Raw genomic sequence first — 17,725 nt, 5'->3', positions numbered from 1 at the left:
ACACACACACACACACACACTACAACACCGCAAATCCTACAATAGCAATAGATATTAATATTGTGCTGTTGTTTCGATTGCAGTGTTGTTACGTTAAAACAAACGACGGGAAAAAAAAAGAAATTTTTTAAATTAAAAAAAAAAACGTGGAAGAAAAGAAAGAAAAAACAATAACAACAATCCTATCTGACACACACCTAAAACAACAACAAACAACAACAACAGGAAGAAGCAATTACGTTTAAAAAATTACACGACAGAAAAAGGAAATTGAGAGCAATCAAAAAAAAAAAAAAAAATTCATCTGTCTCGATTTTTGATTGACTTTCGTGTGAAAAAAAATAAAAACCTGAAGTCAGTAGGGGGAGAGAGGGATGGAGGGAGGGGAAATTTCTGAACAATTTTCATCCCTCATATCTCGCAAATAATAATTTCAAATACAACGCGCCGCCGCCATCACCTCGTGTGAATTTTTTTCATCATCAGGTTAACAAAAAAAAAAAAAAAAAAAATTATTTTCCACGTGAATGAAAACTCTCGAACGGAGGGGGGAGGTTGAGGGGGGTTTTTTACCCCCTTTCTCTTACCTGTTTCTATTTCTTTTTCATCCGAATTCGTTCCTTCTCCGAAAACATCGAGTTGAAGTGGTTCTCTAGGTCCTAGTAACAATTCGTCAGTCTCTTGAATGTCTTGAATCGTTTCGTAGTAAATCTAAAAAAATTACAACCCAAATTATTAAACGTAAAAGATGGGGGAGGGGAGGAGGAGGAGGAGTGAGAAGAATTGGGGGCGTGACGGGTTAAAAACGAATTGTTTTTATTTTTATCTTTTATCAATTTAGGGTATTTAAATCACGAGAAAAAACTAATAAAAGGCAAAAATCTCCTTGGAGCGGGGGGGCACCGAGCGATTTCTTTGGGGTAAGGGACGAGGAGGGGTTAGAGCGAGAACCATCGTAAAAATGATGACAGAACGTCACCAAATTATATTGAAAAAATTCTTTGTTTCACACGTTTTTGATCGACTTAATTAAAGTTGTCGTATTGAAAAACGCACCATCGTGACTTTATTCGATGATGATGATAATGATAATGATGATAATAATAATCATTAAAAAGCGCGAGGAGTAAAAAAAAAAAAAAAAAAAAAAAAAAAAAAAAAAAAAATTTTATTCGTCGTCAAAGTCATCGTTTTTTTTGTGTTATCGTGACCGTCACGCACAATGTCGCTCTATAATGACGATAAATTTAATGCAATAACTAATTGACGTCGAAAAAAGAGAGAGAGAGAGAGAAATATCCGACATGTCAGGTCAATATTAAAAAAAACGACGACGATGATGATGATGATGATGATGATGATGATGATAAAAGTTAGTTTTTTTTTTAGTTTAAATTTCATTTCGATATTTAAAAGAAAATTGTTTTTTCAAACCCGGGGAAAAAAATAAAAATGTACGACCGCCATTTTTTTTTTTTAAATAAATAAATCTTATCGATATCAATCAAAAAAAAAAAAAAAAATTTATTCGGTGAGGTCAGTTTATTATTCCACGCTAAAATAACGGACAAACGCAACCGCATCATTAACTCGCAAAAAAAAAAAAAAATGGAAAGTATGACACAAAAAAAAAAATGGGATCGTTTTTGTGACGACGCCGAACGTACAAAAAAAAAACGGGAGCCTAAAAAAAAAAAATTCATTGTCCGGCACGCGAAATCAAAACGACAACAACAACAACAACAACAATCACAAAAAGGGCACACGAAGGACACGACGATAGAAAGGTTTGTTCTTTAAAGAAGGCTGTGGTGGGATTCGGTTGGTCACACAAACACAAACACGGGGTGAGTTTCGTTGTTGTTGTTGTTGTTCGCGTGAGATAAGTAATAAAAAAACGTTAAATCATAACTTCTCCGTTAAGAAAATTATTAACACTCTGTCATGAAAATGAAAATCATCAAAATATCTGAATATATTAGCATACATTCATTTTTATCAATTCTGTTGGTCAACCTGTGTGCGTTGGGGAGCTCCCCACCCCACTCACACCCCTCACAACGACCACCAACCGATTTATAATAAAAAAAAAAAAATCACAACGATTTTCTTTATTCTACCGCAATTATACGTAATTGCCAACCTCGGTTGGTTGTTCTTTTTTTTTTTTACGCTTGTCGTTTGTTTGTTTGTTTCCTTCCTTGTTCATTTACATCGTCATTTTTTTTTCTTTCCTTTTCTATCTCGTTAATAATCTTTTCCTACAACGTAAAAATTGTAGTGAATGAACCACAAACTTATCAAAAAAATTTTTGTTTTTTTTTTATGCCACCCGCAATCGCCTCCCACCTCCCACCCCCCTTCCTTCTTTTCCTACTCCTACTCCGACGTAATAAACCGTTCACGTTATTATCATCATCATCATCATCATTATTATTTTTTTTTAAATTTTAATAACTGTGATTATGTATAATAAAAAAAAAGTAAATAATATGATAATTAATAACTTCTTTCGTTATTATTATTATTATTTTTTCCCCCTTCCCCCTCCTTCGTTTAAATAATTTCCACGACATTTTAAATGGGGGAAGCGGGAGAGTAGGGGGTGGGGAAAGGATTCAAACTCGTACCGATATTTAATTCATTTTCCGGTTTACGTAAATTACCAAAAATAAATAAATAACATCGCGACTTAATAGCTTTTCAAAAAAAAAAAAAAAAATTATACATAAAAAAATCGATCGTAATTATTATTATTATTAATAATAAATACGTAAAATAATACTTGAATTTTATGGGGGGAAAGGGAAAAAACGGGGGGAAGGAGACGATAATAGGTTTAACTTGTTTTTTTTTTTAAACTGGAAAATCTTTAAAAGTTTTCAAAAAAAATTTTTTTTTATTTTTAACGCGAAACGTAAAATTCGTGATGATGAAATGAAACGTCATCGATGACGTCATAAAAGATGAGAGGGGTAAAGAGAAGGGCGGGGGTGGGAAAAACAAAAACAAAAAAAAAAGATTTAATGAATTTGATGTCAATCGAATAGTCACGAAATTTAATAATTTTTGAAGCGTTTCCTGCTCGCTCTCCGCTTTCTTCCGCCCCCTCCCCCCGGGAAATTTGTTTGTTTTGGATTTTAATCATTATTATTATTAATATTAATGTTTGAGACTTACCTGACCCGTCAGCAAAAAATGTTTTAAATTTTGATTTTTTCCAGACGTCGATCTGATAAATTTCATCCAATTATTTATTTCTAATGTTGCGTCGAAATAACCTTTCATGTTGCTACTCGGTACTCGTACCTAAAAATAAACAAAAAAAACATAATTAAAAAATTTTCTCAATTTTCCAATGGCGGAAAAGCAGAAAACTAATTTATACATATAAATCTTGTTTTAAAAATAATAAAATTTATCTAAAATGTCATGATAAAAGTCACACCGATGGTAACGAAAAGTGTTTTTAGAGGGTGTTAGAAAGAGAGAGAAAAAGGGATACCGAAAGATGTAGTAATGCTTAGGGTGTGTTCCGGGGGTAGGGGGAGGTGAAGGGAGAAAAGGGAAAGAGGGTTGATGTGTGGGTTTGAGGATACGCATTAGAAATCATCTCGTTTCATGGAAATTTTACATCTCGTGATCGTTCTACCGTTTCAGGATTCATCTTTTCATTTTCAACTTTTTTTTCCTTTTTTTTCTTCTTACTTCCTCTATTCCTTCTTCTTTCTTTCTATTCATACGACATTTAAAAAAAAAAAAATTTCTTTTTTCATTCCTTTCTTTCTTTTTCCTTTTTCATTTCTCAAAAGCTTTTAAATATTAAAAAAAAAAAAAAACGACACAAGAAGCATTTTACCATTGTATTTAATTAAATTTTCTTCATTACGAATAAATGCGTGGGTGGATGGAAAAAAAATGATAATGATGATGATAATAATAATACAATTTTTTAATCGTGAGCAAGGAGAAATAAATAAATAAATAAATAATTAAAAATTAGTTGAAGAAAATTCAGGTAGATAGTGTTGATGTAAACAAAACAAACCTGCGCAGGTAACCTCTATCGGGGAAATTGTGAACTAATTTTTTTTTTTAATCCTAAACATTTGTGGGGGGAAAAAATGATTTTTTTTTTTTGATTAATTAATTAAACGAATTCATAGAGATAATGTTATCACTAAAAACGATAATAATTATAATAATAATAATGATGATGATGATAATAATAATAATAATAATAATAATAATAATAATAATAATAATAATAATAATAATAATAATAATAATTTAAATCAAGCGAAATAAAAAAAAAGAAAATTCACATGAATTTTCTCGAATAAAATGATGAGATTTTAGCTTAACTCCGATAAATTTAAAAAAAAAAAAAATTTTTTCCCTTTTCTCCAAGATTTCCAAACAAAAGATGTCTTCTTCCAGCACCTAATTTTTTTCTTTTTTGGGGGGGGGGGAAGGAGGGGCTTTCCCGATAAATTTTTTTAAGGAAAATTTAATTCACCGAAACTTTTATAAAATTAAAAAAAAAAAATTATTTTAATTTAAAAAAAAAACAAAATTGTTCCTGATGCTGTCGTTCGTTTTAGCGTCGCCGCCATCTTTCTTTTCGCGGTTTATTTTTGTAAAATGATAATAATAATAATTGACCTTTAGGTTAACTTGTATATTCGATCTCTCGTCTTTTCAAATCATCATTTAAAATTTTTCTATAACATTCCGCTAATTCGGTTTAGCAAAAAAAAAATTCTTAATCTTATTATTATTATTATCACCATACTACAACCTTTTAAATACTCGTTGAAGTATTATTATTATCATTATCGTACCTGAAATATTATCAATCACAAACAAGACCGATTTAACCGGGTTGGAATCTTATTACAAACAAACAATCCTCGAGTTTCAAATGACTCAAAATAAAAATAAAAATAAAAAATTTTCATTCCGGTACTTCTTTAGTTATTATTATTATTATCATCATCATTATTATTGATTGAAATGATTTCGATTTATTTCCAGTGTGGTAAACATTTTTTTTTTGTCATTGAGGTTAAAATCTATTGTAGAAAATCGAATCGTTTTTCACGGTTCCTGTTTTTTCTTATAAATTTACCGACGAAGTTTTTAATAAAAAAAAAAAAAATGGCGGACATCTTTTTTCTTATTCTCCAAACTCTCAATATCTCCAGAATAAGAAATAAAATAAAATAAAACTTTAAATCTTCGTTATTCCTAGCTCCAAATTTTTTTTTTTTTTTGTTTAAGGTGAGAAGATCCTCTTTGATTTTATTCAGGCAGACACGCATCGACTTATGTCATTCAATGTGATGAACGTACAACGACACCCCACTGTGCACTCCTGCTTCCACGATCCCTCCTTTTTTTTTTTTTCATTATCAATAATTCTTTAAAAAGGAAAAAAAAAAAAAAAGGCGCGTAAATTTATATACCCTGTGAATCGAAAACCCATGAATTCTTTTTTGTCGGTAACAAATTAATAAAATAATTATCAACCACTCATTTTAACCAAAAAAAAAAAATCTCACTCCAAAACCTTCTTCTTCCTCTTCTCCTAACTCACTTAACCGAAAAATTTTTTTTCAATTTAATTGAATCCTGGAGAAAACTACAAACGGAACACATTTAACACAAAAAGAATTATTTCCAACTGGAAAAGTTAAAATTAAAAAAAAAAAAAAAAATTATCTATTTGTACGTTGCACGATACGTCCCGTGTAATTTCATTCGATTTAAAAATAATGGGAAGAGAGGGGAGTGGGAGAGAGGGTGGGAGGAAATCACGATGAGAATCCCTTTTTTTTGTAAACTTCTCCAGAAAAAAAACATTTTATTAAAAACCGTATTGAAAAATGAATTTCATCATGTTATTTTCGTCATCAAATTTATACGAATCTTTGGTTGGTTCATGCAGCATCATCAAACATCTTCATTTAGACATGTCGAGAAGAATAAGAAGAAGAAGAAGAGGAGTAAAGAAAAAATTGCCTGTTGCAAAATAAAAAAAAAAAAAGTATTAAAGTCAAAAGAAAAAAAACGAAATGATTTATGTGAATTTATTATTATTATTACTACTATTATTATTATTATTATTATCAAAGGCTCATCCATAATCACCCGTGTACTGAATTAAGATGTGAAAATTAAATGGTTAAAAAAAAAAAAGAAAAAAAAGACACCTATCATTATTGTATTTATTTATTTACTTTTTTTGATTTGATTTTTTTTTAACGTAAAATGATCGACATGACGTTAACGATAACCTGAGCGATAATATCAATTAATATTTATAAAAACGTATTAGTGCAATAAGGGTATCAAATTACAATCAAACTGTAAATAAATGTTTCTCTTTTCGATAAATCTCGTCACATCCTTTTTTTTTTTTTTTCTTTCTCTTTTCGGGGTCGAGAAAAGTGGTGTGAGGGGAAACGCATGGAATCCTATTGAAATTCGGCAGCCCGTAGTAAATGCCATTGTCACCGAGGTGTGAACCCCACAGAAAGAGATATCACTAATCCGTGTTGTGTTGTTGTTGTTATTGTTGTTGTCGATACACTTACAAATTGTATTGTTTTCCTTTTTCTTCGTTTAAAAATCAAAGGAAAAAAAATTTTCAATCGATTTTATTTTAAAATAGATAAACAAACGATACGATTTAAATTTCCGGTTTTACGAGGAAAAAAAAAAAAAACTTATCAGAAAACTTGTTAAACCTTAAACACACACACGCACACAAATCAATTTGTTTTCTACCGGGGAGGTGAGGGAGTAAGAGGGTAAGGGGAGTTAGTGGGATGTAAAAACAAACAAACGAAAGCGAAAACAACCCGTCAATTTTTTTTTTTTTTTAAACGGATAAAATACAAAAAAATCAAAGGTAGATGAAAAAATTTTGCAAAGGGAAAAGGAGTTGAATTATCGAGGCGAGTGTACATTTGTACAGTAGTAAAAAAATATATAGAAAAAGACATCTGTTTCAAACGAATTGGTAATTCATAATATTGCAATAGACGTACATGATCTATTCTATAACCATCATCATCATCATCATCGAATACCTTTCAATATTGAAACCCCACGTCATCGTACATACGAAACCTTCTGGAATTTTTTTTTTTTTTTTCTATGATGGGATGTTTGGAAGCAAAAGGTAGGGAAGAAGCAGAAGATGAAAAAGAGGAATCAATTTCGTAAACAAGTTTGTCAATATTAGGGTGAAAAAAGAGCCACAATTATTAAAAAAAAAAAAAAAATTTTTTTCGTGTCAATAAACGTTCGTGACAATTAGCGGGATAACCCATTTTTATGGGTGACAATTTTTTTTTTAATTCTCCCCTCGGATCTACCCCCCTTCCCCCTATTTTTTTTTTTTTTTTTGAAAATTGAAGCCTTTTTTAACATTTAAAAATCCAGAATAATTCAATTTTTAACGTTTGTGTTTGTGTGTGCCCCGATCGCGTATTGTTGTGCACACAACAACAAAAAAAAATTTTTTTTTATTTTCTTTTATGATATTTACCGGTTTTTTTTTGTCTCGTCGTCTGCTTGTACGATTTATAAATAAATAATAATAATAATAAATATTTTTTTGCACCGCGCGTTGTTTGTTTTCACGTTCGAATATCAAATTTCTTACGTATTTTTTTTTACGATTGACGTGGAAGGAGAAAGTTTTACTACCCTTATACGCACAAAACGAATTTTTTTTTTTTTTCAATCAAGTCACGCATTAATTATTTTGTGCGTGCGTGCGTGATCTTTTGCAAACGTATTTTATTTAATAAAATTACCACTCGACCTTTTTTTAAATAAATTTTCGAGAATTTATTATTATTATTATTATTATTTAAAATATGATTTTAAGTAAGTGGATTCAAAAAGATTCCAATTTTTTTTTTTTTTTGACTTTGAATACGGTAGCTAAAAGAAAGTCCCCAAAACGTTTTATTTAGGGGTTGAAAAAAAAAAAATCACTTTAGAAAGTTAAGTGAGGCTCGGTTGCGTGATCCATTACCCGTGTTCATCCAGGCGAGAACGCCAGGCGGGGCCACTCACCCGAACGGATAATTTCATCCTCTCCTTTTTATTATTGTTTCAAGTGGAGGAGCAACAGCAAAAAAAATCCCCTTCTCCCCTTTGATGATATAAATTTTTTTTAATAATTTAACCGGAAACGGGAATTTTTTTCCACCGAAATTTTCTCTTTATTACGAAGAAAAAGGATGAAGAGAGAAGGAGGAGGAGTGAGAAGAAGAAAAAACTCTAAAGAAAATTAAATTTTAAATTGAGTGAAAAATTTGCGGACATGTGTTTGTTTCCCCTCCCCCTCCCTTCTTCCCCCTTCTTCCCAAATTTCCTTCCTTCCTTCCTTCCTTCCCTTGTCGGGATAAAGTTCCGGATTCACTCGAGTGATGTTAATTCCACGATCAATCATCTTTTCAATTTTCCTTCTCTCTCTCTTTCTCTCATTCGATTATTATATTAATATGAGTATAATTTTTTTTTTATTTTTCTCTAGAAATTTCGATTCTTCCGAAACAGAAAGAGGAAGGGAGGGGGTGAGGGAGTAAAAACAAGATAATTATCATTATTTAACCTTTTTTAAAAAAAAAAAAAGTTTTTATGACTTATTTAAAAAGCAACACCCGTGAATCGTTTGAAAAATATTTATGTTCAAAAATCATGCAACGGTTTATTTGAAATAAGAGAAGATTCTAGAACAAAAAACCACCCCTTTAACCCTGAAAATATTATATATATCCGAGACTTAATAAAAAAAAATTTTTTTTAATGTTTTACACCTCCCTTATTAATAAAATAATACTTTAAAAACTATACGTTCGTCCCGATCCGTCCGTTCGACCATCCGTCTGTTTGTCCGTTTATTTGTTTGTTTGTTTGTCCGCCCGTCGGTGTTTCTTTATTTTATTTAACCCACATTTGACTGGAACCAATTGCCGTCGTTCTGAGAATAAAAAATTACGTTTCCCTATTTAATTTAATACGGCATTAAAAAATAACCGACCCTCGTCATTACTTTGGATGGTGTGCGTGAGTGCGTGAGCGAGTGCGTCGTCGTCTTATAACATCCATAAGATATATAGGAAATGGTTGACAGACAGAACGTGATCTCAAATATAAAACCGAGTTCACGAGGTTAGATGAAAAAAAAGGCACAAACGAGGATAGGATAGCATAAGGCGTGGTCGAACAAAAAAATTTTTTTTTTTTTTGGTAACTTTTGCCTATGAATGGAACGCAATAATTTGGAGGAAAAACTATCGATTCGTTTGTATATAAAACAAAAGATACAAACAAACAATCTTATTCATTTATTTTTCCCATTGGGGGGTCGGTGGGGAGTGGGTGGGAAGAGAGAAAGACAAAGAGAAGTGGGATGATGAAGGGATTTAAAAGAGAAGCCACCGGTTTGTTCGAATCGAAAATTCAAGAGCGAATTTTTTTTTTAAATAAATACGTGTAATAAGAAATGACGCGAAGCGTGACACGGCACGTGTATAAAGACAAACATCTTTAACCACGTCGAAGATGATGATAATGATGATGATGATGCGGCGTGCGAGTTTTAATGTCTTTTAAACGTAAACCACGTGCTCCGGTATAATTAAAACAACAAAAAAAAAAAAATTAAATTGTTTACTTTCTCGCGTCGACGCCATTTTTATTTTAAATAAATAAATAACGGACGATAAATAATTTTTTTTTAAAATTTTAACGTTCGTTTTCGAATCCAGACCCACCCTCACTCATACACCGAACGACAACAACAACAACAACTTTTTCTTTCTTTTTTTTTTATTATACGCATTTATATATATTTATAAATAAATAAATAAAAAAATTTAACAAGCATGAGAGAGTGAGAGAGTGAGAGAGAGAGAAAAAGGTCAAACGTATAATAACATAATAGAATAACTATGTTCTAACAGTAATGCGACATAAAATATAAACATTATGAGACAGTTGACGAAGACATGGAAAAGTCACGTTTCTAACCATTGTCTCAACATTCAGGACCGGAAGAATTAAAAAAAAAAAAAAAAAAAAAAAACGTAACCAATCAAATGGTTATGCTTTGATTCCTTTACTCGATTTTTTTATTTTGTTCCAGGACTGGGGAGGAGGGGAGAAACGTTTTTTTTGGAAAGGATCGTCTCGTTTCGAGCAGAAGAAATTATATATATTACAAAAAAAAATAAAAAGGGAAGAGAATCGAAATGTTTGTAAACATTGAGTCCGTCCATCAGTCAGCGAATAATAAAACGAAGACAAACAAACAAACAAACAAATAAAAAAAAAAAAAAAAACCATTATCTTTTCTTGATAAAAAAAAAACGAATAAAGGAAGGGGGGTAGTAGGGGGGGAAAAATTGACTTTTGTGTTTAAATAATTGGTTAAAAATAAGGGAAACAAAGGAGTGGATGTGATTAATGATAAGGGATGTTTTATCAATTCAAACACGTAAATGGAGTTTTCGAAAAAAACGAATTTAAATCCGTCAAAAAGTTTTTCAAATGAAACGGAATTATTATTATTATTATTATTATTATTATTTCGCTTTGACCCCCCACCCCCTCCCCTCGTTTGTGTTTAAAACAATCCTTGTGTAAAAACATACACACAAAAAAGAAAAATCTTCAACCGAATCTTGTAAAGAGAAAATTTTTTAAACACTATTTTTCCTTTCTTACTTTTCACAAAGGAAAAAAGGAAAAGAGAGAGAGAGAGAGAGAGAATAAAGAGAGCAATAGAAAATTATTATTCCTTTTTCTCTCGTGATTTGACTTCCTCACAACCTCGAGGGCAATTTAATCTAAAACTCGTAAACTTTCGTTTTATCCAACTGTCAATGAATGTTTTCTCTCCCGATGTGCGTGCGAGTGCGTGAGTGCGCGTGTGTTTGTGCAAAAGAGTTTTCAGATATTGTTTATTAAAAATTTAAATTGGGCGCGTTTCGCCCAGAACGCATTTTACCCGTTCGTATATTTCTCTCTTAATTAAACTTTTCGGTTGGTCATAGAGTAAAAAAATTTTTTTTTTAAATAATAAACGCGTTTGTAAATTTTAGAATTTTCCTTTTTCCGTTTCAATAAAATTTTGTGTTTGTCACCAAAACAAAACGAGACCAACGGTCGCGATTGTTTAAAAAAAAAAAAAAGAGTGTGAGGAGAACATTATTACCTAATAATGATTTTTAAAAAAACAACGAAATTTTCCTCTAATAATAGTAATAATAATAATAATAATAATAATAATAATAAACTAAGAAACTTTATACAATGTTATAAGAAATAAATAAAGGAAAAACTTTTCGTGAAATTTTCCAAAAGGGAAAACCTTTTCTCCCTCCCCCCTTGTTTTTTATTTTAAGAAAGTTGTCCTCGTTGTCGTTGTTGTTGTTCTTAAATGTTAATAAATGTTTAATAATAATAATAATAATTTCCGTTTTGCCAACATTACGAGAATAAAATTTTTTTTTGATTTGAAACGCAATAAAAAAAAAAAGGTTTAACGATTTTTTTTTGTGTAGTCTAGTTTTTGAACGACATAAAGAAGTTTTTGTTTTCTTTCTTTCTTTCTTTTACGTAAATAATAATAATAATAATAATGATAATAATTCTTCAAATTTCAGGTATTATCTAAACTTTAAAAGAGAGAGAGAGAGAGAGAGAGAGAGAGAGAGTGACGTAATCGAAAGTCCGGAGGAAGGCTGGGGAATTAAAAATTTTTAAAATAAACAATTGACGTAAACAAACAAACAACAGACAAACAATTATCATCATTATCAATTTTTATTCGAAAGTTTGTCGGCGTTATGTTGGCAACAACCAACCATGTTTTGTGTTCGGAAAATGGAAAAGGAAAAAAAAATTAAAAGTCATTCTTAATAGTTATTATATGAAAGTTTAAAAAGTTTAAAATTATTTGAAAAATGTGACTTTGACCCCAATTTAACATTCGACATGTAAAATGATAAAGGAAAAAAAAATAAAAGGGAGAGATAGAGAGAGAGAGAGAGAGAGAGAGAGAAAGAGAAAGAGAAAGAGAAAGAGAAAGAGAGAGAGAGAAAGAGAGGACAAATGAAAACAAAAGGAATACCATCACCAACAGATGACGATGATGTACGACCTAATAACCGCTGTCCAACATCAATAATAACTTCGGGGAGACTCAAACTTTTTTTTTTTTTCCATTTCATATTTTGCACGATTACCTTCCTTTTTTTTCCTTTTTTCCTTTTTTCCTTTTTGACTCTTTTTTTTTCATTTTTTTCACATCATTTCCTTTGAAAATTAGAAAAAAGAAGAAGAAACAAAAAAAAATGCTACCACGAAAAAGTTTTACCCGGAGGGGTGGGTTAAGGAAAATAAAAAAAACGATTGGGCGGGGGCGGAGAGGGGGAGGGGTAGGGGTGAAAAGTCACCGACTTTTCCCTTCTTTCCATAAGAAAAAAAAAATCAATTAAATAAAATAATGATAATAATAATAAAAATAAAATAAAAGGCGTTAGAAAAAGGAAGGCAAATGCAATGTTTTGAAATTTCAAATGGGAGGGGAGGGAAAAGGGGGGTTAAAAAGAGAGATAATTAGAGCGGAAGGGTTGGCAACATTTGCATCATTCATATCCCTAAAAGGTTTACGACTTATTTTAATTTTGATTCAATGTTCAAAAAAAAAAAAAAAATTTTACGGCTCATTTACCCTCGCAATTTTGTTTGTGTCGCAAAAAAAATTTCCTTTTTTTTTTTTTAACTTTTCTAAAGGCACGACGTTATTATTATTACAAATCTTATTTTTATTCGTTAATGTACTAAAAAAAAAAAAAAATTTTAAGAAAGGCGCGCGCACGCGCCAAAAAAAAATTTTCTTTTTTTTTTTTGGGTATTCGATTCGCACACGCACGCACACGCACACGAGAAAAAAAAATTTATTTTTACTTCGTTTAACAAAATAAATTCAAAAAAGAAAGAAAGAAAAAAAAAAAGTAAAATTAGTTTTATTTCAAAAACTTCACGTTCTCTTAACGTCGACCCGAAAAAAAAAGGAAAAACCTCAAAAGGTTTTTCCTTTTTGTTAATAAAAAGAATTAAAAATAAAAGCTGACATTGAATTTTTGCCTTTTCGATAAAAAATTATTTTTTTTTTACTTTAGTTTTAGTTTTTCTATATTAACTATAAAATAAGCAAAAAAAAAAAAGGAAAGAAAAACCGGTTATGATAACGAGTATAATTTTTCAAAAAAAAAAAAAAAATAACCGGAAACGTTTACCGGGATAAAACGCATCCCTCCTTCGTCGTCGTGGTTTCGGTTCATTTAACTCGAAGGGATGGAAAAAAAACGAAAAATTGATTTCTTCATTCGCAAAAAAAAGAGAAAGAGAGATATAGAGAGAGAGAGAGAAAGAAAAAAAAAACGTGGCATTAACTTACCTCCCATGCGTATCTTCCATCGATCGGATCCGAAACCCATTTTCCAAAAAAAGGACCGTATCTAGTACCTTTTGGTATTTTTTCTCTTGCCCAAACTCCTCTTCCGGGTTCTTTTACTTTAAGTTCTTTTGGAATTCCACGTATGAGAGTTTTCGATAATAAATCCACGTGATTTCCGTTCGACGACGATCTTAGTCTCGTTGAAACGTCATAATCGTCGGGATTTCGAAATGTCGACGGCATCGACGGCGTCGTCGTCGTCGTCATCGGCATCGCATTTCTCAAACTTAAACGTTTTTCCGTGAGATCAGTCGCGGGTAATGAATTTTCATTCGTACGATTAACAACTACAACCACGTCGGTTTTTAATTTCTTTTCACCGTTTCCGACGTTTTCGTCATCATCGTTGTCGTCATTTCCGTTTCCGTTCTCTTCGTCACTTTTTCTCTTGGTTCTATCGGAAATAATTTTTCCGTTACGTTCGTCTTTTACATCATCTCTTCCATCATCTTCTTTCTTATAAAATTCTCTCTTATTTTCTTCTTCTTCTTCTTTTAATTTCACTATCGTTAAATCTTGCGGAAGTCCTCCTCCTCCCTGTTGTGATGATGATGATGATGATACTCGTTGTTGTCCTCGTCGTCGTCGTCGAATCGACAAATCTTCCGATGTTTCTGTCGTCGATTCAACCGAAGGACCTCTCGTCATTTTAACAATTAATTCCTCTTCTTCTTCTTCGTCTTCCTCCTCTTCGGAACTTTGTGTTGTTGTGACGTCACAATCGACCTCTTCTTCTTCGCTGCTTTCTGTCAACAAAAACATAATAATAATAATAATTTTTTTTCCTTCTTTTTCTTGTTCAAAAATAAACAAATTCTGTATTAAATATTATTTATACGTAAAAAAAAAGAAAAAAATCGCACCTGATAAGGTTCAAAGAATTTTCGTACAAAAAAAAGGTATGAACCTGAATTAGGTACTTGTTGTTATCTTTTAACAATTCGCTTTTTTCTAAGAAGTCAAAAATAAATCTTGATAGATTATAATAAAAGGTCAAAAACTAAACCTTCTCATCATTTCGAGGATTTAAATTTACCAAAAAAAAAAAAAAAACATCCGCAAGTAATTTTACAATTCATTGAATTTAAAAAGAAAAAACTCGTCTACAACCCTTATTATTATCATTATTATTAAATAAACAATTATTATTATTATTATTATTGATTTATTATCGACGATTTTTATTTAAATCCTTTTAAAATTAACGAATCATTTTTTTTTTTTCTTAGAAGAACAAACGACACGAACGGTCCCCTTTTAACAATGAACATCTTTGTTAAATCACCGGCTACGATGATGATGATGATAATAATAATAATAATAATAATAATAATAATAATAATGATAATTGTACGAGTTTGTTTCGCGGTAAAAGAGTGAATTTAAACATTTTCGATTTAGAAAAAAATGATTCTTATTGTTGTTGTCGTCGTTTAATTTATTATTATTATTACTACTACTCGGAATCGTTTTCCGCGAATAAAATTTATGTTTCATAAATAAATTTCCGTACATAAGAAATCAATTAACGACCGAAGAGGGCGAAGACAATCAATCAATCAAGGCCAATCAATCATCATTCACTCCGGGGTCAGAGTGAGAGAGAGAAAAAAAATATTGGTCATGTAGAAAAAAAAAATTTTTTTTAACCGAGCTTCTTCTTCTTCTTGTTCCGCACGAAAAAAAAAATAAGAAGGAAGTGGGGTGTGAGAGAGAGAGAGAGATTAGGGGGAATGAGAGGGGAGGGGGCTTTGACAAACATAGTTGCAGAAATTTATTATTGTTATTATTAATAATAATCATGACGACGATAATATTTATTTACTTTACGAAAAGTTTGTTTGACGTGGCAGTAGTGACGGTAGTGATGGCGGTGGCGGTGGTAGAGGTGGTGGTGATGGTGTTGGTATCCTTTTGAAACGATTTTTTTTTTTTTGTACTTTATCAGAAGTGCCGAACGATCGTAAAAATTCGACACGCAAAAACTAATAAAAATTAACGAGTGGTACGTGATTCGAGGGTTCTTCCAGGGGATAGTCGCCGCCGCCATTATCATCATCATCATCACTACCATCGCTATCGCTATTAATAATAATAATAATAATAATCGGATGGTCTCTTTATCATTGTCACGACGATTAGAAAAAACAAGTGAACGCGCGAGAGATTTCATTATCTCCAACTCATTTTTCGTGTGAATTCTGGAGATTTTTTTCCTTATCGTAATTTAATACCTGGAATGGGGATTCGTTTTTCATTCCTCGTCCGACATTTATATCTTTTTCCCCGAGTCAGCAAATGAAGACACATGAGTTGACAGATAAATCCCGATTTTTTTTCGTCATGTTTTTCCCACACGGATATCAGGTGACGGGCGCGCGTTTTAAATTCCAGGTGAGGGATTTTTTTTTCAAACGTCCTTGAACTTGAATTTTTTTTTTTTTCGGCAAAAAAATTTTTAAATCCGATTCGTTTTTCTTTTCATTTTCCCCATTTAGCCATTCCCCTCCCCCTCACCAACCCAACCCTCGTCCTCTTCGCTACGTTTCTTATTATTATTATTATTATTTCGTGATAAAATCGTAAAAAAAAAAAAAATCAATTATCCATTATGAAAATATTAAACAAAAAAAAAAAAAAAAAGATTATTATTGTTAACAAATCGTTGTTAGCATGGAAAACTTTTTTTTTTTTTAAACAAAAGATCTTTTGTTTAAAATGCAAATAATAATAATAATAATAATAATGATATTCAAAAAGTCATAAAAAAAAAATTCAGATATAAAGAAAAGCCTAAAAATCAAAATGGTTCTCTCTCTCACTTGTTCGAATTACGAGTGTTTTACGACTTTGGATAGAAAAATGGGAGGTGGAAAAAAAAACGCGCGTTATCAACGTGCGTGATTTTAAAATGAAAATAATAATAATAATTCGGCGGTGGTAAGACGACGACGACGACGGTTGCGGGGAGCCATTTTTTTTCTTAAACTTTCCCGAAAAATGAAAATCTTTTCCCTCCCACTATTACACTCCTCCTTCATCTTATTTGTTCTTTCGAATTTTCTTAGTACCGCCGCTGTCGCCACCACCACCACCCCCTCGACTATCATTCCCGCCAAAATTCAAAAAAAAATTGTTGCGTTTGTATTTTACTTACCTTTGTTGTAGAGTTTGTCCAAAATATTAATTTCATTTTGGCTTCTGCATAACCGAATCATAATTTATTTAAATAACATTTCTTGTTTGTTAAAAAAATTTAAAAAAAAAAAAAAAGCAACCCCCGCAAAGGTACGTCAAAAAGTTTCCGCAGTTTTTTACAACATTACGTACTTTTAAAAAAATATTATCATCATTATTATCATCATCATCGTAATCACTAAACTAATAAATCGTATAAAAAGTTTTCCTTACTTCATTTCTTTCTCTCTCGAAAAAAAAATAAAAATAAAAAAATAAACACAATTACAAACAAACGACAACATCAAAAACAAACAAACAAACAAAAAAACTAAAACATTATTACAACAACACGAAACTATTATTATTATTATTATTATTTTTAATTTCAACAAAAATAAAATAAAAAAAAAGTAAAAAATGTCGACGATCGACGTGATCACTAGGAGAAATAAGTAAGAAGTGTGCACCGGGGGTTGAAATCTGTGTTGCACGTCTAGAAAACATCAGGCGGGGATTAGGGAGGAGTTAGTTTCCCCCACCCTTTTTAAAAAGCAGCATCCCTTTTTGAAGTCAAAAATTTCTATCCCGGAATTTTAGGGGTTGAAAACTCTTTACCACACACACACACCAACGGGAAGATTTTGATTACGTACAAACACAAATATTTTTTTAAATTTTTTAATTTTTAAAATAAAAAATTTAAACTTCCGTATCCGGTAAAAATTTTTCCAATTAATAATAATAATAATAATAATTTATCAACGAGTTTATAACGTTATTAACGTTTTTATTTACATAAAATAAATAAATAAATAACTAAAAAAATCTTTTTTTCTTTTTTATTTTTTTTTTATCGAAATGAAGAACTCAGAGATGAAAAACAAACAAACAAACAAAAGAAAAAAAACTTTAATAATAAAAAATAAAAAATTCATTTTCCAAATGAGAGAGAGAGAGAGAAAAACCAAAAAAATCGAAAAAGAAAATAACACG

At 30.9% G+C, this 17,725-nt stretch overlaps 3 protein-coding genes across 3 annotated transcripts; all 3 read right to left on the bottom strand.

Annotated features, from left to right (window-relative positions):
- Window positions 1–182: 182 nt before the first annotated feature.
- Window positions 183–954, bottom strand: Phum_PHUM496050 (uncharacterized protein; the record flags this gene model as incomplete). The annotated part of the gene is made up of 3 exons (XM_002430670.1): window positions 183–197; window positions 574–711; window positions 904–954. The coding sequence occupies 3 exons, from the start codon at window positions 952–954 to the stop codon at window positions 183–185; spliced, it is 204 nt and encodes a 67-aa protein (XP_002430715.1).
- A 1,682-nt stretch (window positions 955–2,636) lies between these two features.
- On the bottom strand, window positions 2,637–3,288 carry Phum_PHUM496040 (uncharacterized protein; the record flags this gene model as incomplete). Its single annotated transcript, XM_002430669.1, has 2 exons — window positions 2,637–2,699; window positions 3,181–3,288. 2 exons carry the CDS (start codon window positions 3,286–3,288, stop codon window positions 2,637–2,639), a joined length of 171 nt encoding a protein of 56 aa, XP_002430714.1.
- A 9,389-nt stretch (window positions 3,289–12,677) lies between these two features.
- On the bottom strand, window positions 12,678–14,200 carry Phum_PHUM496030 (uncharacterized protein; the record flags this gene model as incomplete). The annotated part of the gene is made up of 2 exons (XM_002430668.1): window positions 12,678–12,689; window positions 13,493–14,200. The coding sequence occupies 2 exons, from the start codon at window positions 14,198–14,200 to the stop codon at window positions 12,678–12,680; spliced, it is 720 nt and encodes a 239-aa protein (XP_002430713.1).
- Window positions 14,201–17,725: the final 3,525 nt, after the last annotated feature.

This window comes from Pediculus humanus, genomic scaffold (assembly GCF_000006295.1).
Source record: "Pediculus humanus corporis 1103172108265 genomic scaffold, whole genome shotgun sequence".
NCBI classification, from domain to species: Eukaryota; Metazoa; Arthropoda; class Insecta; order Psocodea; family Pediculidae; genus Pediculus; species Pediculus humanus.
This window is presented reverse-complemented; position numbering and strand designations above follow the sequence as displayed.